This window comes from Gossypium raimondii, chromosome 5 (assembly GCF_025698545.1).
Source record: "Gossypium raimondii isolate GPD5lz chromosome 5, ASM2569854v1, whole genome shotgun sequence".
Classification (NCBI taxonomy): domain Eukaryota; kingdom Viridiplantae; phylum Streptophyta; class Magnoliopsida; order Malvales; family Malvaceae; genus Gossypium; species Gossypium raimondii.
Window position 1 is genome coordinate 54,472,086 of NC_068569.1, and position 27,325 is coordinate 54,499,410.

A 27,325-nucleotide genomic window follows, 5' to 3' on the forward strand; every position below is an offset into this window, starting at 1 on the left:
TAAAAGAAAATCTAAGAATGACTTGAAGAAGAGGAACTTTGATATTCAAACCCAATTTTTTTTTGGTTGTTAATTCGATATTTTAAAGTTATATTTTACAGTCATATCGAATAATTATTATCATAAATAACCATTATATATACTGAACTAAATAATTAATTCGTCAATATATGATTCGCATAACGCATTTAAAATATTTAAACTTTAATTTTACTATTTCAATCAAAACATCGTTGACACGACTGATATTTACTATGAATTAACATTAATTATATAAAAATTTGCATATTTTCTATTGGTGAAAGCAAATTCCATTGATGTATGTAGAATTTCAATGGTTTAACCCAAAGGAAAGACATGGATATTCTTGTGTATGATCAAGCAAAGCATATATTCAATATATATATAAAAAGAAGATTCATATAAACTATAAGAAGTAGAAGATTTATACTTTGGTCCAGAAACCAAGAAATCCTCAAAGCAAAAAAGAAAGAGAATATATGGAAAAGAAACAAAAGCTTGTAAGCCACAGTTTATATAGTTTTGGGTTTATTGCATAATATGTTCTCAAAGTATAGATTAGATTTTAAAGTGGCCCTACATGTCAAAAATGCTCTAATTGAGTTCTTAAAGTATCATTTCCGTATCAATCAGGTCCTTCCATTGGCTCGGGCACTAAATGCTAACTTAGATCTGACATGGAGTGTATTTAAAATACGTAAACATGTGTGTACCTATTGTGTAAACAATTTGAATCTAAAGTGTTGAAAAAAAAAAAAAGACAATCTCATTAAAATTTAGGAGGGCACATGAGATCTAAGGTGTCCATGTGATAAATACACATGTTTTAAATATGCTACATGTCATATCGCGCTACAATTCAATGCCCAAGCTAAAAGCTAAGCTGACAAAAGGGCCTAGCTGATACGATATTGATACTTTGAGAACTCAATTAAAGCATTTTAAAATTTCGAGACGAATTTAGAATTTGAGCTATAGTTTGAGGACATCTGGTGCAATTAACCCTAGATTGTTTTTCATGCAAGTTGGCCTACAAAAACCCTGGTATAGGCACCCATTGTTGTCACCAAAGTTTCAGTTTGTTTTGGTTGAAAACACATATAGAGTCATTGTTTGTTTGTTTGTTTTGGTTTTAGGAATGGCAAACTCCATTTTGAGAACATTAGATTATGAAAGCAAAGGATTTGTAGCAGTGGGGCTGCTTTGTTTGATGATGATGATGATTCAAAAGGGTTATGCAAGAGAATTCCAAGTGAATTGGGGTCTTCATAGTGGCTCCAATGCTCAAACTTACAATCAATGGGCTGAACACAACAGATTTCAGATTGGTGACTCACTTGGTAAGTTGCTAATATCCACAAAACAAATCACATTTTGAAGAACGCATTTGAGAAAAAGGAAAGTCATAAGGTTTAAAAAGATAATTCAATAGTTTAATTATTTCTTACAATCAAGTCCGAACTTAATTGTGAAATTGTCCAAAACACATTATTTTTATAAAGTAACAAATATTATTTAGATGGTGTTTTTTTTGTCTTTTTTATATTTTTATAAAATATAAAAAATATATATACATATGATAATATTTGAACCTAAAACCTCGCAAATTTGGTATATTGATTAGGTTACCCTTATATAACATGACATATAATTGACGGAAAATAAATGTATTAAATTGATAAAATCTAAGGAAAATTAGCAATGACAATAATCAAAGGATCAGGGTTTTAAAATTGAAGAGGTAAAAGGATCTAATTTTGAACTTTCTAAAGGTATAGGGACTAAAATCTCAAATTTTATATAAGTACAGGGACTAGTATATGTAAAAGTATTTTATTTGCGATGTAATGTATGTGTGCGATGATATGCCACAGTGTTTAACTATGCACCAAACGAAGATTCAGTGCTAAATGTGAGTGAGGATGCCTACAAGAACTGCAATGTAGAGTCACCCTGGTCCAAATACACCGATGGCCACACTGTTTTCGCATTGGATCATTCAGGGCCATACCATTTCATCAGTGGTACCAAAGGCAATTGCCAAAAGAACGAGAAGTTGGTGGTCGTCGTCTTAGCTGATCGGACCAACCGTTCTTCCACCGCAAACGTAACCAACGCTCCTTCTCCCGCGCCATCTGGTTCGGTCGATGTAATGGTGCCGTCTCCAGCACCCGTAAACGAAACCAATGCTCCTTCTCCTCCACCAACCGGTTCGACCAACGTAATGCCGCCGTCTCCGGCACCTTCTGCTGAGTCTCCACCGACGGGGACAGTGGAGGTTAACCCGACACCGGCACCGAGTGAAGAGTCACATCCACCAAATGTTGCAACTTCTTTGAGGTGGATGAGTACTACAATGGGAACAATGTTGGTGGCTTCAACTCTTGTTTTAGGGTTCTAAGTGGGAAGTTCTTCCTTTATTACTACTATTATTAATATTTTTGATATATTTATTTTGTTTGATTTTCCTCAGGTTGTGTCTATTAGGTTAAAATGGGTTTTTTCTTTCCATGATTATTGATTGTTAAAGATAAACAGAAGGAATAAGCTTTATATATAGTGTGTATAATATTTGGTGTGTACTTGTTTGTAAACACATAAATAAATGGATTTTATACCTTTTGGATACCAACTTCCTTCCTCTCTTTTTTTTAGTTTCTCAATAAATAATTAAGCGAACTTAATAATTAATCTTCCGTATTTGGTATTAAGGGTAAATGTTGATTATGAGTTTTAAAACTGCTCCATACTCAAAACAAGGATTAAACCCTTGATCACTTATTAAGATAGTAAAGACTCTTGCCATCTCACTTAACTCTCGTGGTTTCTCTCCTCTTTTCATGTGATAAAAAATTTGTTTCATCTTTCTTAAATAGGTTTTATTTACTAATCTTTATTTCAAATAAAATTTAATTTCAACTAAAATGTGGAGTTTATTTGAATAGTTAAATATTCTTTTATGAAAAATATTGTTGTAAACTATGAGGGTTCTTTTTTTTCTTTTTTCAAAATTGATAAAATTTAAAAACTCCACAAATAAAATTGAGTGATAACCGGTGAAGATAGATTGTAAGGTATGGTTAAAAAATTTTAAAAATATATATATACACAAAATAAATAAGACATAATAATTTTTAATTCTACTTATGGAGTTTTCTTTTTTCGATCTTATTTTAATTTTAATTTTCATACATATATTAATTCTATCAAATGGCCCAAAAATCAATCAAATTTTAATTGATCCTCAAATTTTAGTATAACTCCAATCACATCCTTTTTCCCAATCATTCCATTAACTTTTCTATTACATGTCTCTTAGTGACATGTGTCAAACTGGGTTTGACACGTGTGATTTTCAAAAAATTCTTCTCATTTTCATTATTCGTTTCTTTTTTTTTTTACGTAGTAAATACAAACACAAATAATATATATGGTAAATAAAATAAATTTTAAATTCATAATTAATTACAATATTATTTAATTTTATTGTTTTCATAAAATATTTACCTTTTCTTTTATATAAAAAATAAATCATAATTATAAATAATATTTTATTACAACGGAAGAAACTGATTAGAACAACATAGTAGTTTAAGGAGTTATTTAGAACATTTTAAAGTTAAAAAATCAATTTAAAATTTGGGTCAGTTTGGGAGTAATTATTTAAAAAAAATAAAAATAGCACTATACTCTCCCTCTTCTCTTGGGAAATGTCCACATGTTTCTCAAAGGGGAAAGAAGATCAAAGTTCTTGCATTGATGATGGGGGATTCCAAATATCTAAACCGAAATTATTTCCAACTGCAACTAGAAATAGAACTCTTGGTTTTCGTTTTTATACGTAAAAGAGGGCTACATTCCCATTCTGTTTCCTTAAAATAATCCTCACTAATTAGATTTTTCTTTACACATCATTTCTTTAACCTCTCTATCAAAAGTTTTTCCCTAATTCTACTTTCTTCATCAACCTAATTGTATTGTGTAATATTGAATCCAATATCCCAGCTACCTGCAAATTTAAACACCAATGACCGTGGATTTCGTGTAAAGTAAAAAAGAATGGCGGTTCGGGACATGGTGCTAAGATACTAACCGTGAAAACGCCTCCTATTATAGCACAGACATTGGTGAGGAAGTGTGAGAACGATTTTGGGTTTTCTGTTATCAAAACCTGCGTACAAAATCGAATGAAAAACAAGAATGGAAGGTAAAAGCTTTGTTAAAAATTATTAAAGCAGTTTGGAAAATAACCTGCATTGGAGATAACTCGAAATGAAATTTCACAACAGGTATGTATATGCTCTGTGCCAGACTGCTGTGTGCGGTGTACTCATATTCCTCAATTAACGTATGTTCCCGAGAAGATTTTCTTGTAGCTACCTCTGTTTTGACTATTTGAAGGTAATGCTCTATCTGAAAATGAAGTTAAGAAAGGTGATTAGTTACATTCATTTACGAGTTTTAGATTATTAAGGATTTCTTAGAACAGAATACTCTGTATTCTCAACCAAGGTCGATGCCTATCTTTACTCAGCCACAGAGGTAAAACATCATTTGCTTTGACAAAGATGCGTATAAAATGCTCATGGTCAACCATGTTACTTACAGAGATAAAATAATTGGAAGGAAAGGACTGTATAAAAGAACAAACTTACAGTAACATTTGCATCTAAATCCCGGTGATTAATGAACAACCGACCATTCAACCTGTCATGGCTTCTCCCAAGATAAGGTATTAATCTCTTTGCATCACTCAGTAACCGAGGTGAAATCGTTTTACCAAACGAAAGATGGTTAATGACATGAGACATGTTCATTTTAGAAGTATCAAAAGAATGGGATCCTGAACGAGCAGAGATGATAAGATTGCCGGGAACCTGCAAAGTGCAAGTCACTTAATACTTTGAGGTATATGAAGTAAAACAGTTCTGAATTGGCAAAAGTTTGAGATCAAAGGGGCGATGTAACCTATGTTCCTCCAATTATTCATTTTTGTAAAAGTACCTATGTCCGACACTCATGTATGACACATGGATATGGGAATATGACCTCCAAATACATGAAAAAACCTTAGATAATCTGACCATACCTGTGTCAGACACATACCATATCCTACACTGACACTTGAGTCTGAGTAATGTAGGATATAACAACATTTCTACGGCTCATGTATCTCAATGGTAAACATAAACGATTGGACAAAATAATTACAAGTAAAAAATCCAAAGGTCAGTTTCTAATTTAGTATCATGATTATTACCTTCTTTACACGGACATATCCTTCAATTCTGCATCCTCCGGTCAATGGTGCTGGTCGTTTTGTTATATTGGATTTATCCTCTAAAGCCAGCCTTCGGTTCTCTCGTGGAATAGAAGCAACCAAATCTTCCATCGCCTGAAAGAAACAGACAACTGCATTAGGTCATGCATGCACGTTTATCTTATAAGATTTCTATAACTGAACTGTAAAAACAAATGGCCAATTCAAAACTAGTCGTGTACCTTAACCAGGGTTTCTGTATCACGATCTCCATAATAAGATTCATGTTCATGGTGTCCGTGGTCCTCCCTGAAATGCATACAAAAAAAGGGTCAATCCACATTGAACATATAACATAAGGTTCAGCAGCACTAATTAGCCTAGAAGAATGTAATAATCATCTAGTTGGTCAAAGGAAAGCGGAGGGTTAAACATATGCCTGAAAACATAGTACATAAATGAGTTTCACATACTGGAATATATTTTGTTGAGTAACAAGCAACATAAGGAAAAGGCAGAGGAAGAACGTGGAAAAATGGGGAGGGCATTCAGTCATTTACATAAGGGTGAAAAAGGATATGTACTATAATACTTCCTCTTACCTCAGATCACTGCCTTTACGGAAAATGCGAATGGATGGATACCCTTGGATGTGATGCCTGTATGAAGAACAGACCTAGTGAGCATAGTAGTAATAAATGTGCCAGAAAAGAAAGAAAGAGATAAAGACAGAAGATTAAACTTATGACAAAGCTAAGAAAAAGATGCAACGTTTGGGACTATTCCTATACTAGAAGCAAGAAAGCAATGTTTAAATATATATATCAGAAAGACTGACAGGCAACAATATGGAGGTCAAACAATGACATATAATTGTATTCTCAAACAAAGAAAACATTAATTTACATGAGAGAAAACATCAAACAAAGAAATACCTCCTACACAAGTCAACTTCTTCAGTGCAATCAACCTTGGCCAGAAGAATGCGCCCATCCGCTTCTGGATCATATCTGTAAAAGGCAAGGGTGCAAAATTCATGCCAAATCAATAAACTATCTATAAATTTACTCCATGGAGTAGAAATGATGTATGCTCAGACCTCTGCCTTATTATGTTAGCAGTTTTCTCCCATGATGGTTTCTGAAATGTAAAAAGTAAAATGGTGAGGCAAGGGTCTAATTATTTCTGGATGCTCTTTTTTGAATAAGTAGACAAACATGCATTTGCTTTCAAGGAAGACACAGAGCTTCAGAAAGTAAGGTCCTACTACAGAAAATATCACATCACAAAATATATTAGAGTCATTAAAATCTCAATAATCCAAAAGAAACAAAAGAGGGTTATTAAAATAAAAATGAAGTGCATAAAGTCACAAAATGGATTGTTAATAAGAGAAGAATTGGAAATCATATCACTATAACAAAAGTTGTGTATAATGACCACGGTATGTAGCCAAGTGTTAGACAATAATACTTTCTGCAAGCATCTTCAAGACAAAAGATCACACATGCTAATAGAAGATTACCAGGCGAATACTCCAGTAGCACCAAGGAGCAAAAAAATTGACAACTAAAATTGGATACCTGCAAAAAGAATAAAACAGTCAAATCAAGTACATAGAGGTATCACCAAAATTGGCATTTAGCAGAAAGATCCAAGTGGGAACACAATACACAAAATTAAATGGTTTGAAACTTTGAATTAATCCACTTACACATGTGAAAGTCTGTCAAAGCTAACACCATTTAATGGTACAGCACCCTCAACAGTTTCTTCATCAACTTCATCTCCATGCTTAACAGAATGTGGAACAGGTCCAGAATGAAACTCAGCACCAGTAGGTCTTAAATGTTGATCTATTGAAAACTTTCGGATTGTTTTTGTTATATTCAACCTGTTCTGAAAACAGAAGACACAAATTTAGTCATATGGACCAAACTTTGAATGGTAAATGCTGCTGAGGAAAAACATTCAGGCTTCTTGAAGAATGAATAATGAAAAGTATTACGGTCAAATACAAACAATATCCGGCATGAAATGGTGTGATGTACTTCATTTTATTTAGCATAAAAAATATTTTCATATGAAACTCAAAATATATAGGGCACAACAGTATTAGCTCATCTTAAAGTTTTCTGACAGACTCTATTTTGGGCATTTAAAGTGCAATTTTAAGCTTGCAGATAGTAAAAAGCTTCAGAGCAAAGCAAGGATCATCTTGCAAAAGATTTACTACTAAACAGAAGCATTTTGCTTTTTCAATAAAATTAAGCAATTGAAACACTCAGGCTTCTTGAAGAATGAATAATGAAAAGTATTACGGTCAAATACAAACAATATCCGGCATGAAACGGTGTGATGTACTTCATTTTATTTAGCATAAAAAATATTTTCATATGAAATTCAAAATATATAGGGCACAACAGTATTAGCTCATCTTAAAGTTTTCAGACAGACTCTATTTTGGGCATTTAAAGTGCAATTTTAAGCTTGCAGATAGTAAAAAGCTTCAGGGCAAAGCAAGGATCATCTTGCAAAAGATTTAGTACTAAACAGAAGCATTTTGCTTTTTCAATAAAATTAAGCAATTGAAACACTAATATAGGTACTTACAGTTCCCAAGACATCACTCACGTCAACAGATGCAAATTCACATGAGAGCGCTGGAAAACTGGAGATCAATTGGAATAGTTAGCGAACATAATTATCTATCATTAAAAATAAAGCTCAAACTATGTTCAAGGATATTACAGAAATGAAAAGATACATGCATATCAAGATAACCAACAGAATAGCAACCTACAACAGTTTAGAAGAAAAACCATATAAGTATGATCAAATAAATCTTGATTTACATGCAGCAATCTAATCCCAACATTTCTTGGAAAAAAAAAGGGCCGGGGGGGGGGGGGGAATCTGTATTGAAATCTCAATAGCAGTATAAAGTACCATCGGAACCATAATGCAATGGATCTCATTGTTTATGTGCTAGTCAAGCAAGAATGTTGCAATTGAGTTAGGACCCCAATTGCATGGGAGATCTCTTTTCATGCTAAGCTCAATTGAAAAGAAATGTGAGATCTACCAGATTGTAAGTACATTTCTCATCACTAGGAATTTAACACAGTTCAAACCACCCATGCCCATTACGCTAATGTGCCATCAGTATCAATAAAGATAAGCAGTAAAAGCTTATATAAGCACATGCTCAATCTACAAAATACAATTACACTCTGCTTGTACTTTTGACATGAAGTTCACCTGGAACCTTCCATAATATTAGCCACAAATGAGAACATTGAAAAATAAGATTGCTACAGAAAATTAATGCACCTCATGTTAAAATCAATGCGTAGAAAGTCTCCATCAGAACTATTGTCAACAATAACAGATGTAGAGGTGCTGACTGTAAAATAATTACTCAATTCCTGCAAAAGATATTTAATAGATTAAAACGTGTAGAGGAAAAGAACAGAGGAATCAATTTCATTTCAAGGAAAAAGTAGAACAAATGAACTAAAAATATATCTGATAAGTATCATCCGAGAAAAGAAAAGGAAATGGCAACAAATATTACGATAGAAGGATGTTGCAAAGGTGTTGTTTGGGATTTAAAATCAACCAACATGCCAAACCAAATCAAATTTGAGTAAATAGAAAAGCTGCTTACCATTCCAAATAAAAACATCATAGCCAATGCAGCTATGATGGACAACCCTGCACCGGATAAAGATGCCTCTGTTAAATCTCTAGGGATTTTCCTGCACATAGATGAAAAAATAATTAATAAAACACAAGAATCATTATAACATTTACTTAAACCCTGTAAAAACCCTAAGCATTACAGCAGATAATTTAGTCCACTATATGTGCTTCAACCGAAATAGCAAACAATATTCATACAAAAGGATTTAAGCTCATTCACCAAATTACTATAAAATTTTAGCAACCAAACAAGAAGTTTCTCCAAAATTATTCACACGAATACTAATGCTAGAACGTAATATATTTTTTTCATTTTCCAGTAAATAAATGAACAAAATTTCAATCCAAATATAGCAAACAGCGATTAGTTTTGCTCTTTTTCTATAGTAAATGCTCGGATCCATTAAACTAACAAACTTAACTTCATTTCAGCCAATAATCAGAAATCTTACTAGAAAGAAAATAACTGACAAATGAAAAAAGAGAACTGAGAGATCTGAACCTGTAAAAATCGACGGATTTGATCTTGCTTGAAGAAATCATGACTGATTTTAATCAATCGGAATCAGATTTTTTTCAAGAGAATTTTTTTTTTGAAAAAGATAAAAATAAAGATAAAAATAAAAAAGAGGAATTTAAATCCCAAGAGATCTAGCAATGGAGAAACTTATTTTTCCAGATACTATAAAGAGTGAGAGATGAGCAAAGTCGTTTTATGTTTTAACTACTTTAAGTCTCCTGCGTTTTTATTCGGGGTTTTCATTTTCTATATTAGATATTTTTAAAAAAACAGGGTTTTCAATTGGGTTAAATTACAAAATGGTCCTTAAACTATATTACATTACTCAAAATAATACTTAATTTATACTTTGTTACTCAAATTACCTTAGCTGTAAAAAAAAAATCTCTTTTAATGCACTTCTTTTTAATCCTCCCATCATTTTTGTTCTATTCAACTTCGTCTCGGTATTTAGATTTCATGTTCTGTACGTGCTTTTATTATTATAGAGGTTCACCTAACATTAACTATTTTATGCAAAGCATATAGAAAATAACAAAAAGAAAATTATTTTTAAGAAAAATAATACACAAGTTTTGATCAGGGTGAAAAATGAATCGAAATCAAAGTCCAAAAAAAGAAACGAAGCTTGCCAGAATTTGGGTTTTGTCGTCGAAAACTGAGTTTGGATGAGTTTTTCGGCAAGTTCTTGAGTTTTTTTGTAATTGGAGTTCTTAGATGAAGAACAAAAGAGATGAATATGTTTATAGTTTTTTTTTAATTAAAAAATTGTCACGTGTTACAAAATAATTGACTAAGAGATTTTGTTTTACCGGTGGAGTAATTTGGGTGATAGATCAAATTTTGGTTGCAGAATATAGTTTATATACCGCTTGTGACCAAAAAAAAGTTTAGGTATCAATTTGGGAAAGACATTATAGTTTAGGTATCACTTTGGACATAAAGGATAGTTTAGGAATAGTTGTGAGAAAAAAATTTAAGTACCAAATTATAAAAAAATGATATAATTTAAGTACCAATTCGTGGTTTAAGGTTTTTTTTTTAAAATTTTAATAACCAGGATTTAATCACTGTGGGTCTTAGAATCTGCCACTTAGGATAATCGTCTTTAATTTTGGCTGATATTGAGATTGCGATTGGAGTCAAAAGTCAAAATAAACACCATGTCTTGGACTTTCGAAGTTACTTGCACAGTACATTTTTAGATTATAATTCAAATTTTAATTTTTTTTAATTTTACAATACTTAAAAAATAAATAGTGGCATTAAAATTTAATAAGATTACTTCTTTATTTGAACAAATGTGATAAATACACGCGTGTTTAAAATTTGATTGGTCAATAATCTGTTGGCCTAATGACAAGAACATTATATTGTAGGCATGAGAGTCTAGGTTTAATTCCAAGCAGTCACGTTCCCTCCCCAATTATCAAAAAATAAAATTGATGGAGGTATTTTAAATAAGTTTTATACCGAATTCTCGCGGTGAGATGGATTATAGTAGAAAAGAATATGACTATTAAAGACATTAAATAATTTTAATTTACTTGATATTTATAAAATTTAAACATGTTTCCAATGTGAGTCATATATATGAGAAATGATTGTATGAAATAGAGACGCCACATCTTCCTCTATCCCTTACCAATTATTTAATGTCATTTCAGTATCTTTTTTTCATCCATTGACACATTATTTTGGTAATTTTTTATCCTAAGCCCTAAACCATGAACTTTAGACCTTGGACTCTAAATCTTAGACTTTAGACCTTAAAACCTTAGACTTTGGATCCTAAACCTTGAACCTTGAACTTTTAACCTTGAACTTTTAACCCTAAATCTAGAGTTTAGGGTCCAAGATTCGGTTAGGATCCAGAGCTCAGGGTTCATAAAAAATAGTGACAATGTGAATATTTGTATTCACATAAATTTCACCAAAATATCAAAGATTGCTCTATTGGCATTTTTTAAATGAAAGTGAGTAGTCTTTTTTACTCTAATTATTTCTTTTATTCTCCTTAGGAGTTCGATTATGTATATGTTGGGATTGACTCGTATAAACAACAAAATAGAAAAGGTAAAGAAAATCGAACACACAAAATTAATGTGAAAAACTGTTCCGAAGAGGATAAAAATCACGTGCAAATAAAAAGGTAAAGAAAATCGAACACACAAAATTAATGTGAAAAACTGTTCCGAAGAGGATAAAAATCACGTGTAAATAAAATTTTCAATAATCCAAGAGTACAAGATGGAAAAAATAATCCCAAAACCTGAATACAAAGACCATTTAAATAGGCTAATTTTTGAAGTTCTAATATGACTAAAATATTCCTATAGACTTACTCAAAGTTTAATTGGGAAAAGATGGCAGAGTTTAACGAAATCCAGTTTAAGCTGAATACACGTTGCAACGTCCTTCGTGACATCATGACCGATTATGTTTCTTCTCTGGTTTACCCGAAAAAGTGAGGCACACCCCACAATATATATACATAGATATAGATAACATAAATAGAAAATTAAATTTGATCAAAAAAGAGAAAATAACCAATAAAAAATCAAATTGAAATTTGAGAAGAACAATAATTTTGAGATTCAACTATTAAATCATGAACGTTGATGCTTGTGTTAAAAAAGCTACAATTTCTTCATTTTTGTAGTCTCCAAAAATTCTATCAATGCTTATTCATCTAGAAAACGAAACATTCTCCATTCCTGGACTAAAATGTAAAATGGGATAAAAAATTCACATGAATAAAAATATTGATCTCTACTACAATTCAAAAATTGAGAACGAATAAGTAAATAAAACATAAAAACTCAAGCCATACACATGAACATAAACAAAGCATAAAAATACTAGGATCAACAGATGTCAATATTTATATTTAATAATTAGGATAAATATCAAAATTATACATGAACTATGGTTTAATGTACAATTGCATGTATATATGAACTTTAATTTTGTGCAATTTTATATATAAAATTTTAATTTGATCCAATTCTTGTAAATTATTAGCATAATTATTTATATAACATCATTTTGTGTTTATATATTGCATATGTAAATAATTATATATATCCAATATAAAAATAAATTGATGTATTTATTTATTTAAATTTGTATGATTAAGGGTCTGTTTGATTGATGGAATTGATTTTTCGGAAAATCATTTCCAACTTTTCCAGCGTTTGATTGGCAGAAAACATTTTCCATTTGGAAAATGAACTCCAAAACAAGGGAAAATGGGTTACATTTTAGGGAAAATGTCTTACCCTTTCAATTTCTGTAAGACATTTTCCGTGCTCTCCTCTCTATCGCCTCCTTCATTCCTTCCTTCATTTCCGGTAGAAAATTGCTTCTGTTTATCGATTTTCCCGTAACTTGTTTTTTTAATCATTCAATACTTGTTTTTTTAACACAATTACAAATAATTTATTTGATATTAGTTTTTTTTCAATTTATAACGATTAATATTGTAGCTTAATAATTGAGTATTATTATAAATAAATCATTGCAATATATGTAAAACAATTTAAAATATAAAATTTATTAATATATATTAATATATGTAAAAACAACTTTTCCGAAAAATATATTCAGAAATCACCAAAGAGAAAATATTTTACATGATTCAATCAAACACCGAAAATATTTTCCAAGAAATCATTTTACGAAAAAGTAAAACATTTTCCGAAATCATTTTATGGAAATCATTTTACTGGCAATCAAGCAGATCCTAAATCAAAATTAAAGTTTTAAGTATACATTTGAACCACAATTAGAGTTTCATGGGTGTAATTGTACCAAATTAAAGTTTATGTATACCATTGCACATTAAATCAAAGTTCATGTATAAATTTGAGATTTATCCTTAATAATTAGAAAGTTGAAAAGTTTGAGAGCATTTTGTTGTTAAATAACATGTATCTAACAATTTCTCAATTAAATTTATAGTTATTAATTATAAATACACGTTTGTAAGTATCGATAATAGTTATTTGAGAGGAGAGAGTGACAATAAATAATAAAAAGTAACCCATGAAAAGTTTAGATATTATAAAAAATTCAAGGGAGAAGAATATATATATATATATATATATATATATGTAAGATGGTTTAAATGTAGTTACCTAAATATGTTGAAAGCCGGTTGTCAATTTAGGTTTCAGTTTAGTTTTAGGTTTGGAGTTTTAGATACGGTGTCGATTTGGGTTTTCAATTTCAGTTTCGGTTTTGGAGTTTGGATTCGATTTTTGTTTGGGGTTTTGATTCTAAGACATTTTGATTGTGCGATAACCTACCGAGTAACTTAACATGTGTGATAATTTTATAATTTTGTAATATATATATAAATGATAAAATTCAACAAAAAAAATTAAAATTAATTTAATAAAACATAATTTGGATAACAATAATATTAAAATGAAATAAAAATGGAAAAAATTATATTTTATATTTTAGAATTTTCATGATTTTTTTGGCTCGTTTAAGCCATCAAAACTCTATGCTTGTTCAAATATTTTCCCGTTTTAAGAATATTATTTTAAAGGTCAAATGTGATTCTAAAGCTAGAAATTTCGTTTCATGAAAACCAATCACCAAAAAGCCTAAGATTTTGGGGCTCAAAATATTACAAATGGTCGCAATTTGCTCATAATTTTTAGGTAGCTACTTTGGGAGCTTAGTTCATCTAAGACAAAACTCAATTTAGCTAGAAAAACAAACCAATGGAAAGATCACGTTTCATACAACAGAAATCATTTAAAGTTTGACAAGAATGAGAAACAATAGATGGTTTTAAAAAGACTTAAATGTAGTTACCCAAATATGTTGAAAGCCCTTAAGTTTGGGTTTTCAACTTAGGTTTAGTTTAGTTTTCAGTTTAGAGTTTTAGATTTGGTGTCGGTTTGGGCTTTCACTTTCAGTTTTGGTTTTGGGGTTTGGATTCAGTTTTTGTTTAGGGTTTTGATTCCAAGGCATTTCGATTGTGTGATAACCTACCGAGTAACTTAACACGTGTGATAATTTTACAATTTTGCAATATATAAATAAAGAAATTCAACTAAAAATTTTGGAAATTAATTTAATATGAATATTAATTTAATAAAGCATAATTTGGATAAAAATAATATGAAAATGAAATAAAATTGAAAAATTTTGTATTTTATATTTCAGAATTTTCATGATTTTTTGGCTCGTTTTAAGCCATCAAAACTCTATGCTTGTTCAAATATTTTCCCGTTTTAAGAATATTATTTTAAAGGTCAAATGTGATTCTAAAACTAGAAATTTTGTTTCATGAAAACCAATCACTAAAAGCCTAAGATTTTGGTGCTAAAAATATTACAAATCGCCGCAATTTGCTCAGAATTTCTAGGTTTCCTGTCTCAATTAGGCTATTTTGGGAGCTTAGTTCATCTAAGACAGAACTCAATTTGGCTAGAAAAACAAATCAATGAAAAGATCACATTTCATACAACAGAAATCATTTAAAGTTCGACTAGAATAAGAAACAATAGATGGTTTTTGAAACGCTTTAAATGTAGTTACCAAATATGTTGAAAGCAATAAGTTTGGGTTTTCGACTTAGGTTTTAGTTTAGCTTTCAGTTTGGAATTTTAGATTCGGTGTCAGTTTGGACTTTCACATTCAGTTTCGATTTTGGGTTTTAGATTTGGTTTTTGTTTCGGGTTTTGATTTCAAGGCATTTCTGTTGTGCGAAAACTTACTGGGTAACTTAACATGTGTGATAATTCTACAATTTTGTAATATAGGAATTAAAAAATTCAACTAAAAATTTTGAAAATTAATTTAATATGATGCTTAATTTAATAAAACATAATTTAGATAACAATAATATTAAAAAGAAATAAAATAAAAAAATTGTATTTTATATTTCAGAATTTTCATGATTATTTGGCTCGTTTTAAGCCATCAAAACTCTATACTCGTTCAAATATTTTTCGGTTTTAAGAATATTATTTTAAAGGTCAAATGAGATTCTAAAACTAGAAATTTTGTTTCATGAAAACCAATCACCAAAAGCCTAAGATTTTCGGGCTCAAAATATTACAAATGGTCGCAATTTGCTCAGAATTTCTAGGTTTTCTGTTTCAAGTAGGCTAGTTTGGGAGCTTAGTTCATCTAAGACAGAATTCAATTTGGCTAGAACAACAAACCAATTGAAAGATCACATTTCATACAGTAGAAATCATTTAAAGTTCGACTAGAATGAGAAACAATAGATGGTTTTAAAAACCCTTAAATGTAGTTACCAAATATGTTAAAAGCCTTAAGTTTGGGTTTTCGATTTTGGTTTTAGTTTAGTTTTCAGTTTGGAGTTTTAGACTCGGTGTAGGTTTGGGCTTTCACTTTCAGTTTTGGTTTTGGGTTTTTGATTTGGTTTCGGTTTGGGATTTAGATTCCAAGGCATTTCGGTAGTACAATAACTTATCGAGTAACTTAACACGAGTGATAATTCTACAATTTTGTAATATATTTAAATAAAAAATTCAACAAAACATTTTGAAAATTAATTTAATATGATGCTTAATATAATAAAACATAATTTGGATAACAATAATATTAAAAAGAAATAAAATAAAAAATTGTATTTTATATTTCATAATTTTCATGATTATTTGGATCATTTTAAGCCATCAAAACTCTATGCTCATTCAAATATTTTGTGGTTTTAAGAATATTAATTTAAAGAACTAGAACTTTCGTTTTATCAGAAACATTTACCAAAAGCTTAAGATTTTGTGGCTCAAAACATCGAAAATCGTTACAACTTACTCAGGATTTCTAACTTTTCTGTTTCAAGTAGGCTACTTTGGGAGCTTAGTTCATCTATTATTGAAACGCAATTTTGCCATTTCAAACGTAATTTTGGGTTAAATAAGAAGGTAAGTTTTATTGTTTAAAATATATTATAATTATATTGTTTTGAAACAATTTGGGGTTAATTCTAACGTAATCTTTTTTAAAGGGAAAGCACAACAGGTCCAAAATGAAACTCTATTAACCCAATCCAAAATCATTTCTTTAGTTTCTGGAAATCATGTTTGTGAACGAATTTACTATTTTTTTTAAAAACAATTCATAATTAATGAATTCGTTGGTGTTATATCCTATAATATATTTAAATCACTATAGTGTTTCCGTTAATCATCGTAATAACACTACAATTTTGTTGTATGCATTTTGTATAATCACTACAGTGTTTCCGTTAATCATCATAATAACACAGAGATACTTACAAGTTCGGCGCCGTAGGCTTGGTCATGTACTAGAAAATCAGTTTTAGAGTAACTTAGATATCGTATTTTCATTTAACTACCTTTTATCACACATTATGAGTCGAAAGCACAGCCCGAGTGTTGACTAATCTGACTCTGATACCACTAAATGTAACAAACTAAACCCGACCTAGGCATCTAGACCAAGTCCGAAGAGTTACATTAACGTTATCAAGAAAACCAACTTCCATAAGTATAGATAAACCCAATATCGAGTCATAAAAACCATTAAATCTAACAGACGGTTCAACAATCTTAGAAAAGTCGTAGCACTAAGAAATACCAGAACTGCATGACAATTAAATAATACGATAATAATGTAGGTCGACCGCGGTTCCCCTACCTTGACCTGAGCAAGTCTGTGAGTTACCTGAAATTCAATCAACCACACGGTGAGTAGAGAACTCAGTGTGTAATCAATATAGATTCAATTAGAAACACAGTTTAATTAAAGGTTCTCAAATCTCAAGTTCCAATCAAAATCAGATAATATTCCGTGTAGGATTAACATAACAGCTATATAACAGAACAGTTCCAGTTTAGATACAGAACAGATTAGAAACATATGCAGTTATTCCTACCCCTATCCGCCACACACCATCTCCGACCATCCCAACACACCGTTAAGGGCATTTAATACCTGTCCAACCCTACACAACATATAGTTTCAGTCTGACACATTTACTGAAATGCAGTCTAGCTGCCAGATCATATTGCTATTAGGATTTAAGGACTTGGACCCTGTCAGGTTGATTCTTGCTCGAATATATTTTCGATGTTTTGAATTGTCATTTTGGTCGTTTTGATGATGATTTGATGAGGTAATTGATGCATGTTGAATAGTTATTAGTTAGAATGAATCCAATGCCTTGTTATGTTGTAGTTTTGTTGTCTGGAGCAAAGGTATCGATATTCAGGTTTTAAAAATGATACCTTTTGATATTTCGAATGTGCAGGAAGTTAGTAACACAATTTGATATCGATACCATATCACAAGTATCGATACTCGGGGAAATGAAACATATACTTTTTGAAATGAATCGATAAATTATTGGGTTTTGGTTTTAAGCGAAAAACAGAATACTGGTTTGGTACCACTTTTCAGGGTGGTATCGATACCATCCATGACTATTATCGATCCCATTGATTCAGTATCGTTACCTACGTGATTAATTCAAAATTTTTTAGTGATTTAAAAGCATGTTTAACTGTTATTTTAAGTTTGCTTGATGAGTGTTTAGCATGTTTTAATGATGATTAGAGTATGTTTGACTTAAAATTCTTACAAAATTCTAAAATAAAATATGTTCGCTTCACAATCAGACAATTTATAATGCGCATGATGCATGAAGTTGGTGTAGCGTCCTGTTACTAGGGCTTGACGACCGGATTGGGTAAAGGGTGTTACAACAAAACAATGAAAATGTTTTACAGAAAATATTATATTTTACATGCAAACAAACAGACCCTAAATGATAAAGATTTTGATGCAACATTTTAGATTGCAAGTTCCTTTGTGGGAGAATACCTCCTATTTTGACCAAAATTTATTTTGGTTTTTCTTATACTAGTTAAACTCTATCTTTAGTTTCCCACTTAAACTCTAATTAACCTAGATGCTACGAATTTCAGTCTATAAATAGGTTTTAATTATGCTAGGTTTTACACAACAAAAAAAAAATATTTAGATTGAGAGAATTTTGTTCTTTGTTTCGATGGGTTTTTCTTGTAGTGTATCAGGTTTTTCTTTCAATTCTCTCCATCCTTTATACTCTCATTTATTATAGTGAAATCTCTTTTTCTCTATGGTTTTCTATCCTCTTTAGAGGAGTTTTTCTACGTAAAATATATTATAATTGTATTGTTTTGAAACAATTTAGGGTTAACTCTAACCTGATCTTTTTTGAAGGGAAAGCACAATAGGTCCAACATGTAACTATCTTAACCCAATCCTTGCATGGATAATACTACCATTTTCTATTAATATACACATGCATTGTCATTACTAAAAAATCTTACCGATTAAATTCAAATTTCAAAATATATTTGAAATATGAAGTTTAAAAAATAAGAAGACTTTAGTTACCGGAATCATGTTTATGAAGGAATTTATCATTTTTTAAAACAAGTTTTTCATAATTAATGAATATGTTGGTGTTATATCCTATAATATATTCAAATCAAGTAAACTTGTAATTCATAAAGGTTATTCATCATAAAAAATTATCGAGAAAACTAACAAAACAAAATAGTGCCTAAAAACAATGACAACTTGAAACCTATGTTTCACGGTTTCAAAATGTCAGCTATTAAAACAATTTATTTAGTTTAAAAAAGACAAACACTATATATAAGGTAGCTCTCTCCATTAATTTTAAGCATTAGAAAGTAAAGAATTCAATAAGCATTAGTTACCCTTATTTCTTTGATATTAGAAGCATTTCGAATGGAATTTCGAGGAGTAATATTTATTCTTTTTATTTTCCTTCTACTTGGAGTTGATTCCAATGCCTTCCCAATGAATGATATGATAAGCAAATTGCCAGGACAACCAGATGTTAATTTCAAGCAATTTGCTGGATATATTGAAGTGGATGAAAATGTTGATGGTCGAAGTCTTTTTTACTATTTTGTTGAAGCTGAGAAAGATCCCTTGACTCAACCCCTCACAATTTGGTTAACTGGAGGTTAAGTTCTTTAAATTCCTTTTATTGTAGTTTCTGATGTTATGTGGATTTCCTAGTAGGTATCCTATATGAATGAGTTAGAAAAAGTTCACCATGAGCAACTTAAAGCCAAGGGGAAGCTAGGGCTTCGGCCCCATCGGTTCAATGTTACAATTTCCTTTTTAGCCTTTCCCGAAAATTTATGATTAAATTTAATCCCCTTTAGCCCCTTCGAATGGAAACATTATCCCTTTTTGCCCCTCGTTAGAAAGTATTGATTCAATTTAGCCCGTTTCCATGCAAAGGTTTTAGGTTTATGTCCATCCCTAACACTAAATTTATAGCCTTGATCTGACTATGATTTTTTAACTCATCTGAAAAGCCATACCATTAAACATATACTAAATACTTGTCGAATTACACTAGTCATTACATTAGATCAAACCATTACTCTATTTTTCTAGCTTTACTTAAGCCTGGCCGACAAGTTTGTTTGATTACTCACATACAATAAAATCATTTGTGTAATCTTGTTCGGACCGTGGTGTTCTTCATTGGAGATGCCTTTGGAAGTGTTGGTCCTTTCATTGTTACGAAAGATGCTCATGGTCTCCAAACAAATTCCTTTTCTTGGAACAAAGGTTGTCTAATTTCCTATGATTATTTTTTATTGATATATTTTTTTTGTGTGTAAGTATATCAAGTTTCATAGTTATTTCTTTCATATCCATATAAATTTATCAGAAAATATTAAATGTGTTAGAACAATAAAATATTACAAAACGTCTAGTTTTCATCATGTTTAAATGAATTGCATTGTCTGTCTTATATATATGTACATTTTCTATTTCCATATCTATATAAAATTCTATCTAATATATGTTTCAGTTGTCAAATCTATTGTTCATCGACTCCCTATTGGATCCGGATGGTCATATTCAAACTCAAGTAGTGATTATAATAACGGAGATGACAGCACTAGTAAGATCGAATGTATATTCTTCGTTATTAAATAAAATGGTTTGGGTATTATATATATTGATATTTTACAATTATCTATTTCAGACGGATAAAATATTACTTACATTCATACAAAATGGTATGAAAAATATCCAGTCTTCAAGTCCAAAGATTTGTATATAGCTGGATCAAGTTTTGCAGGTGAACAATTTCTTTTGTTTTCTTTCTCTCATTTTGTACATCAACATATTTTTAATACACCAAAATATACTTAATGACTAGCGAAACAAAATATAATGTGATCTCCAGCATGTAGTTTTTTCTCTAATATATATTCTATCAAGCATGCATCATTATTTTTTAGATTCAAACTCAAATAATTAATCAAATTTCTTATTAAAATAACAATTGCTTTTTAAAAATAATTCAAAAAAATATACATGAATTCATAAATTATTTTTTTAACATACTTCTTGAATTGAACATGTCGAATTAATTATTGAATAAAAATATAACAATCAAATTATCTCGACTTAATACATGTTACGAATAAGTCTCTATGCAACAATACAAACAATATAACATGTTTATTACTTCAACTAAATTTGTGGGTTTTTATTTTTAGGACACTTCGCACCAAATCTTGCTAATGCTTTGCTCGACGACAACAAGCAATTCGAGAAGTCCAAATTTAATCTCAAAGGATTGGTTGTAAGTAAAACAGTATCTAATTAATCAAATTTAATTTCCACTTTAATACATATTTGCATAGAAGGATTAGTTAGAAATGTTCATGGTTGATTAACTTGCATAATTCGAGAATGCTCGGATTTATTAGATTGGATTAGGATACCGACTTCTACGTTTAGGACCAAATCATTATGGCTTGGATTATTGTTCATTACTGACATCATAGACAATAAATTTTCATTTAAATTAAGTATCGACACTAACATAAAAAATTTAAAATTATCCTGAAATACTTTTAGGAACTTTATTGGGCCCAGATAGAACAAAAATAACAAGTGTTGCAGCTCAACTCTCCAAGAAACATGCTTAGGTTCAATTCAATGTTTATTTAAAGGTTTTGTTGTGAACTTTATTTTCTTTTTTTAATTGTAACTATTTTGAACAGTTGGGAAACCCAATGCTTCGTAAAAAGCTAGACGATATTGCAAAAATTGATTTCTTTTTCTCTCGGGAGATGATAAACAGCTCGTTGTATAACGAAATCAAGAAAGAATGCAATGCCATTGATGAAAATAATTACTTTTCTAGCATCAAAACCACTTGGAGCGCAAAATGTAAAAACCTTGTGTTCGAGGCCGATTTGGCTGCTTTCAAGACCGATGCTCATAATTACTCCCCGCAGAAGCTATTTGATGTCTTTCGCCCTCCTTGCGCTGAAAATGAGCTAAATTTGAACTTAACAAAACATGTTTTCATTTATTTCTTTACATTCCTCTTACTTTACTTCAATTTGATGCTACAACTAACATAAGTTCCTATAGAATCGAATTAACTAATCAATTGAGTAAAATTCATTTTGTGTTATTTTTCTTTTGTTGGTTATATCAAAAGCGTAAAACTTTATATTTTGGTCTAGGTTCCTATAGTTGGCACAGAAGTAGACATGTGCGTTCCATTAAGGGTGCAATTTTACTTTAATATCCCTGAAGTTCAAAAAGCTTTCTACGGGAACCGAACCAACTTGTCATATAGAAGGCGGGGTTGTTTCACGTAAGTTTTCCCCTAAAATTTGAAACAAAATGAACTCCCCCCCCCCGATATGTTCATATAATTACTTTTAGAAATTATTTGAAATTCAAGATTTAAGACTCGCGATAAATTTTTCTATCTCCATACTGTCACCTCTTTCTTAAGAAAAATAAATAAATTACTTGTTTTATTGAGGTGAACGTTGTGTAAAATTTGTTAACCTTAAAATTTTCATTATATGTGACTCTTATTTATTTAGAGCTAATTTTAAATACAACGAAGCTGATAAGGACCTTGACATGCTTCCTGCTCTTAAAAACCTTCTTCAACAATCTGTTCCCATTACAATATTCAGGTTGGTATTGTATTTGTATGCCATGCTTTTTTTCCAATACTTTCTTGAATTAAGTTAATTAAGTATGAAGAATCAAAGTGAACGATTTTGAAAAGAAATTCTCATGCCATTTGACTGATTTTATTTTATTTTATTTTATCAATATGATTACTATGTTATAGTGGAGATCAAGATGGTATAATACCGACAGAGGGAACCCTACAACATTTGGAAAAGTTGGCTGAGGAGTTAAACATCAAGTTAACAAAAGAGGAAACATGGAGTTTAAGAACCAAGGTTTTATGTTTACTCATTTATTTATATATATTAGCTTCTTCTTTTTATATTATGATTAGATATATTTATGTATCAAACCATCCCTCCGATATGATTACCCAATTTGGGTCTAAACTTGAATAAGAAATTTTAAGTGTTGACTCGATTGGCTTTATTATCACTTTCAAGGCAAGCTCACGCTACCTACTAGTTCAATAGGCTTGACCAATACGTGCTAGGCCGTGGACAATATTTTTCAAAAAATTTAGACAACTTGTCCTGAATTTTTATTTAAATATGAAAATTTTAATTTATACATATTTTATATTTTCTAAATATTTAGTTGAGCCAATAGGTACGCTTGGGCTAAGATCTGGTAGTTTAAAAGTAATCATAAAAAAGTAAAAATATTAGAAGAAAATAATTTTGCATCATTTCATATATATTGAACATTGAAATGAGTTTTTTTCTTATTGAATAAGCCGTCTCAAAATAACAGTATTTATATTTATAAATTTTCTTTCTTAATTTAATAAAATTAATGATAAATATTTAACAGGAAGGAGGGTTGAAGTATGAGTTTGGAGACTTACTAAAATTCTTAACGGTGAAAGGAGGTAATCATCATGTTACATCTTCTCGACCATCTCAAGCTTTCTCTATTTTCTCAACTTTCGCAATTAATTGGATGCACTGAGGATTGGTGATGAAACTTATGGAGCACACGGTCATGACTCATGTTGAATCCGTCATTCACCATAATAAGACTTGTCGTTGTAACCATTTATTGTGATATGTATTATTTTATGATGCATGAACATCATAAATTTTTATATTATGAAATAATATAATTAGTTAAACCATCTGATATCAAAAAATAATTATTATTTTAATAAAATCATTCAACAATTTTTTTTTTTCAAAATTTCATACATGAAATCAACAAATAAAGAGAGCTTTAAATAGCAAAACCCAATACGCGTAAGCATTTTTATTAATCCTTTTGAAACAAGATTTTTTGCTGGAGCAAATGAATTGATTAATGCTTGAACATTTCCAAACACCTCTTACAGTTTTGTTGTATGCATTTTGTATAATCACTACAGTGTTTCCGTTAATCATCATAATCACACAGCGATACTTACAGGTTCGGCGCCGTAGGCTCGGTCATGTACTAGAAAATAAGTTTTAGAGTAACTTAGATATCGTATTTTCATTTAACTACCTTTTATCACACATTATGAGCTGAAAGCACAGCCTGAGTGTTGACTAATCTGACTCTGATACCACTAAATGTAACAATCTAAACCCGGCCTAGGCATCTAGACCAAGTCCGAAGAGTTACATTAACATTATCAAGAAAACCAACTTCTATAAGTATAGATAAACCCAATATCGAGTCATAAAAACCATTAAATCTAACAGACGGTTCAACAATCTTAGAAAAGTCATAGCACTAAGAAATACCAGAACTACATGACAATTAAATAATACGATAATAACGTAGGTCGACCGCGGTTTCCCTACCCTAACCCGAGCAAGTCTGTGAGTTACCTGAAATTCAGTCAACCACACGGTGAGTAGAGAACTCAGTGTGTAATCAATATAGATTCAATTAGAAACACAGTTTAATTAAAGGTTCTCAAATTTCAAGTTCCAATCAGAATCAGATAATATTCTGTGTAGGATTAACATAACAGTTATATAACAGAACAGTTCCAGTTAAGATACAGAATAGATCAGAAACATATGCAATTATTCCTACCCCATCCGCCACACACCATCTCCGACCATCCCAACACACCGTTAAGGGCATTTAATACCCGTCCAACCCTACACAACATATAGTTTCAGTCTGACACATTTACTTAAAATGTAGTCTAGCTGCCAGATCATATTGCTCTTAGGATTTAAGGACTTGGACCCTGTTAGGTTGATTCTTGCTCGAATATATTTTCGATGTTTTGAATTGTCATTTTGGTCGTTTTGACGATGGTTTGATGAGGTAATTGATGCATGTTGAATAGTTATTAGTTAGAATGAATCCAATGCCTTGTTATCTTGTAGTTTTGTTGTCTGGAGCAAAGGTATCGATATTCAGGTTTTAAAAATGATACCTTTTGATATTTCAAATGTGCAGGAAGTTAGTAACACAATTTAATGATACCACTAAATGTAACACCCTAAACCCGTCCTAGGCATCTAGACCAAGTCCGAAAAGTTACATTAACGTTATCAAGGAAACCTACTTTCATAAGTATAGATAAACCCAATATCAAGTCATAAAAACCATTAAATCTAACAGACGGTTCAAAAATCTTAGAAAAGTCATAGCACTAAGAAATACCATAACTACATGACAATTAAATAATACGATAATAACTTAGATTGACCGAGCTTCCCCTACGTTGACCCGATCAAGTCTGTGAGTTACCTGAAATTCAGTCAACCACACAGTGAGTAGAGAACTCAGTGTGTAATCAATATAGATTTAATTAGAAACACAATTTAATTAAAGGTTCTCAAATCTCAAGTTCCAATCAGAATCAGAATCAGATAATATTCCGTACATGATTAGCGTAACAACTATATAACAGAACAGTTTCAGTTCAGATACAAAACATATCAGAAACATATGCAGTTATTCCTACCCCCATCTGCTACACACCATCTCCGACCATCCCAACACACCGTTAAGGGCATTTAATACCCATCCAAAGCTACACACCATATAGTGTCAGTCTGACACATTTACTGAAATGCAGTCTAGCTGTCAGATCATATTGCTTTTAGGATTTAAAGACTTGGACCCTGTCAGGTTGATTCTTGGTCGGATATATTTTCGATGTTTTGAATTGTCATTTTGGTCGTTTTGACGATGGTTTAATGAGGTAATTGACGCATGTTGAATATTTATTAGTTAGAATGAATTCAATGCCTTATTATGCTGTATTTTTGTTATCTGAAGCAAAAATATCGATATTCAGGTTTTAAAAATGATACCTTTTGATATTTCGAATGTGTGATGGTCACTAAACTAACTACAATTATGACAAAGGCAAGCGCAACTATCGAACAATAGTATAGTTATGGTGAGTAGGGAATATCGTATCCATGAGGACTAAAAGTACTAGTAGTTACTGTTTTTCTATTATTTAACTGATAAATTGAGATGATTGATTTTAATCTAAATTTACTAAACTAATTTACTAAGAGCGCAACATAGAATGAAATAGGAAAATAATTGAAGATAACTAAAGAGAAAGTCAATACCCAAGAAAGAATCCAGCTAGACTTCACCTATTAATATAATAAATCTGAGTTAAACAATTTATTCATTTGTGCCTTGATCCATAGAAATCCCTAAATTATGTTAATATCTCTTTCGAGAGTAAGAACAACTGACTCTAGGTTGATTAATTGAAATCTTTTTCTAATTAAAACCCCTATTGTCGCATTAACTTGATTTATGTTGTTCTATTTCTAGGATTGCATGCAACTCCACTCAATTATGCTAGATCTACACTTAAACAAGGACTTTTGCTCCACTAAAATAAGCACATTAAACATGAATTAATATCCTAATAATATTAAAACACAAATTAAACATACATAATTGAGAACAAGAATTAAGTATTTATCATTTAATTCAGAAATCAATTAATAAGATTCATCATAGGTTTTATCTTCCCTATGTATCCGAGGAATTTAGTTCACAATTTGAAATGAAAACATCTTAAAATCAGAAAAACTACAAGACATAAAGAAATTCAATAAAACTTAGAAAGAGGTTTATGGCCATCCCTAACACTAAATTTATAGCCTTGATCTGACTATGATTTTTTAACTCATCTGAAAAGCCATACCTTTAAACATATACTAAATACTTGTCGAATTAGACTAGTCATTACATTACATCAAACCATTACTCTATTTTTCTAGCTTTACTTAAGCCTGACCGACAAGTTTGTTTGATTACTCACAAACAATAAAATCTTTTGTGTAATACTATTCAGGACCAGGGTGTTCTTCAGTTTTTTATTAATAACAGAGTGATTTATTCAAAATTTTTTTTTGCTTCTTATTGTTATTTGGGGGTGTGAAAATAAATATATTTCACTATAAATAAACTTTCATATGACTTATACTACAATTAAGTCTATAGCCACAGATAATTTATCCGTCAATATATATCGAACTTTTTCTTTTGGATCTAGACTCTCCCTAATATTATTCAAGGCTAGCCTACCTCTCTCCTAAGTACACCATCTACCATTAAATCCCAAATGGTGAATTCACATTCCTCCAACACATTACGAAAATTCTTCATCTGCCTTTCTGACCGTGTACGACCTCCTCTTTTCTGAAAAGAGAACAATATTTCGTTAAAATTGTCTACCACCGGCCATGGTAGCGATTGATCCTGTCCCAACTGGAATAGGTACTTTGCCATTACACCGCCATTGTTGCGCTTATAAATTCTATACGGAGAATTCAGGAAAAAACCTTATAAATTCCATTACAAAGCTTCCTTCAATATACCCAAGTGAAAAG

General features: G+C 30.7%; 3 protein-coding genes across 3 annotated transcripts; 2 read left to right on the plus strand and 1 right to left on the minus strand.

Moving 5' to 3' along the window:
• Window positions 1-1,074: 1,074 nt before the first annotated feature.
• On the plus strand, window positions 1,075-2,653 carry LOC105768250 (early nodulin-like protein 3). Its single transcript, XM_012588077.2, has 2 exons — window positions 1,075-1,361; window positions 1,896-2,653. Exons 1-2 carry the CDS (start codon window positions 1,160-1,162, stop codon window positions 2,420-2,422), a joined length of 729 nt encoding a protein of 242 aa, XP_012443531.1. The 5' UTR covers window positions 1,075-1,159; the 3' UTR covers window positions 2,423-2,653.
• Window positions 2,654-3,753: 1,100 nt separating this feature from the next.
• LOC105768249 (protein disulfide-isomerase 5-3) lies at window positions 3,754-9,703 on the minus strand. Its single transcript, XM_012588076.2, has 15 exons — window positions 9,489-9,703; window positions 8,952-9,042; window positions 8,615-8,709; window positions 7,895-7,952; window positions 6,996-7,180; window positions 6,807-6,864; window positions 6,381-6,421; window positions 6,217-6,291; window positions 5,884-5,940; window positions 5,524-5,590; window positions 5,282-5,416; window positions 4,677-4,898; window positions 4,273-4,434; window positions 4,115-4,192; window positions 3,754-4,030 (listed from the first exon to the last, which is right to left on the minus strand). The coding sequence occupies exons 1-15, from the start codon at window positions 9,527-9,529 to the stop codon at window positions 3,953-3,955; spliced, it is 1,443 nt and encodes a 480-aa protein (XP_012443530.1). The 5' UTR covers window positions 9,530-9,703; the 3' UTR covers window positions 3,754-3,952.
• A 9,631-nt stretch (window positions 9,704-19,334) lies between these two features.
• On the plus strand, window positions 19,335-23,468 carry LOC105767868 (serine carboxypeptidase-like 42). The gene is given in 9 exon segments (XM_052630508.1): window positions 19,335-19,503; window positions 20,371-20,463; window positions 20,548-20,643; window positions 21,068-21,153; window positions 21,578-21,880; window positions 22,049-22,182; window positions 22,421-22,516; window positions 22,678-22,792; window positions 23,331-23,468. Coding segments are annotated over 9 exon segments (1,230 nt in total).
• The last annotated feature ends 3,857 nt before the right edge of the window (window positions 23,469-27,325 follow it).

What these genes read in the sequence shown, in the direction of transcription:
- LOC105768250 (XM_012588077.2), top strand. Translation starts at nt 1,160, where the DNA reads ATGGCAAACTCCATTTTGAGAACATTAGATTATGAAAGCAAAGGATTT. An exon ending in TCAGATTGGTGACTCACTTG is followed by an intron (nt 1,362 to 1,895) that starts GTAAGTTGCTAA and finishes GATATGCCACAG; the next exon opens with TGTTTAACTATGCACCAAAC.
- LOC105768249 (XM_012588076.2), bottom strand. Translation starts at nt 9,529, where the DNA reads ATGATTTCTTCAAGCAAGATCAAATCCGTCGATTTTTACAG. An exon ending in TGAGTGATGTCTTGGGAACT is followed by an intron (nt 7,181 to 7,894) that starts GTAAGTACCTAT and finishes TTCTGTTTTCAG; the next exon opens with AACAGGTTGAATATAACAAA. An exon ending in GATATGTCCGTGTAAAGAAG is followed by an intron (nt 4,899 to 5,281) that starts GTAATAATCATG and finishes TGCACTTTGCAG; the next exon opens with GTTCCCGGCAATCTTATCAT.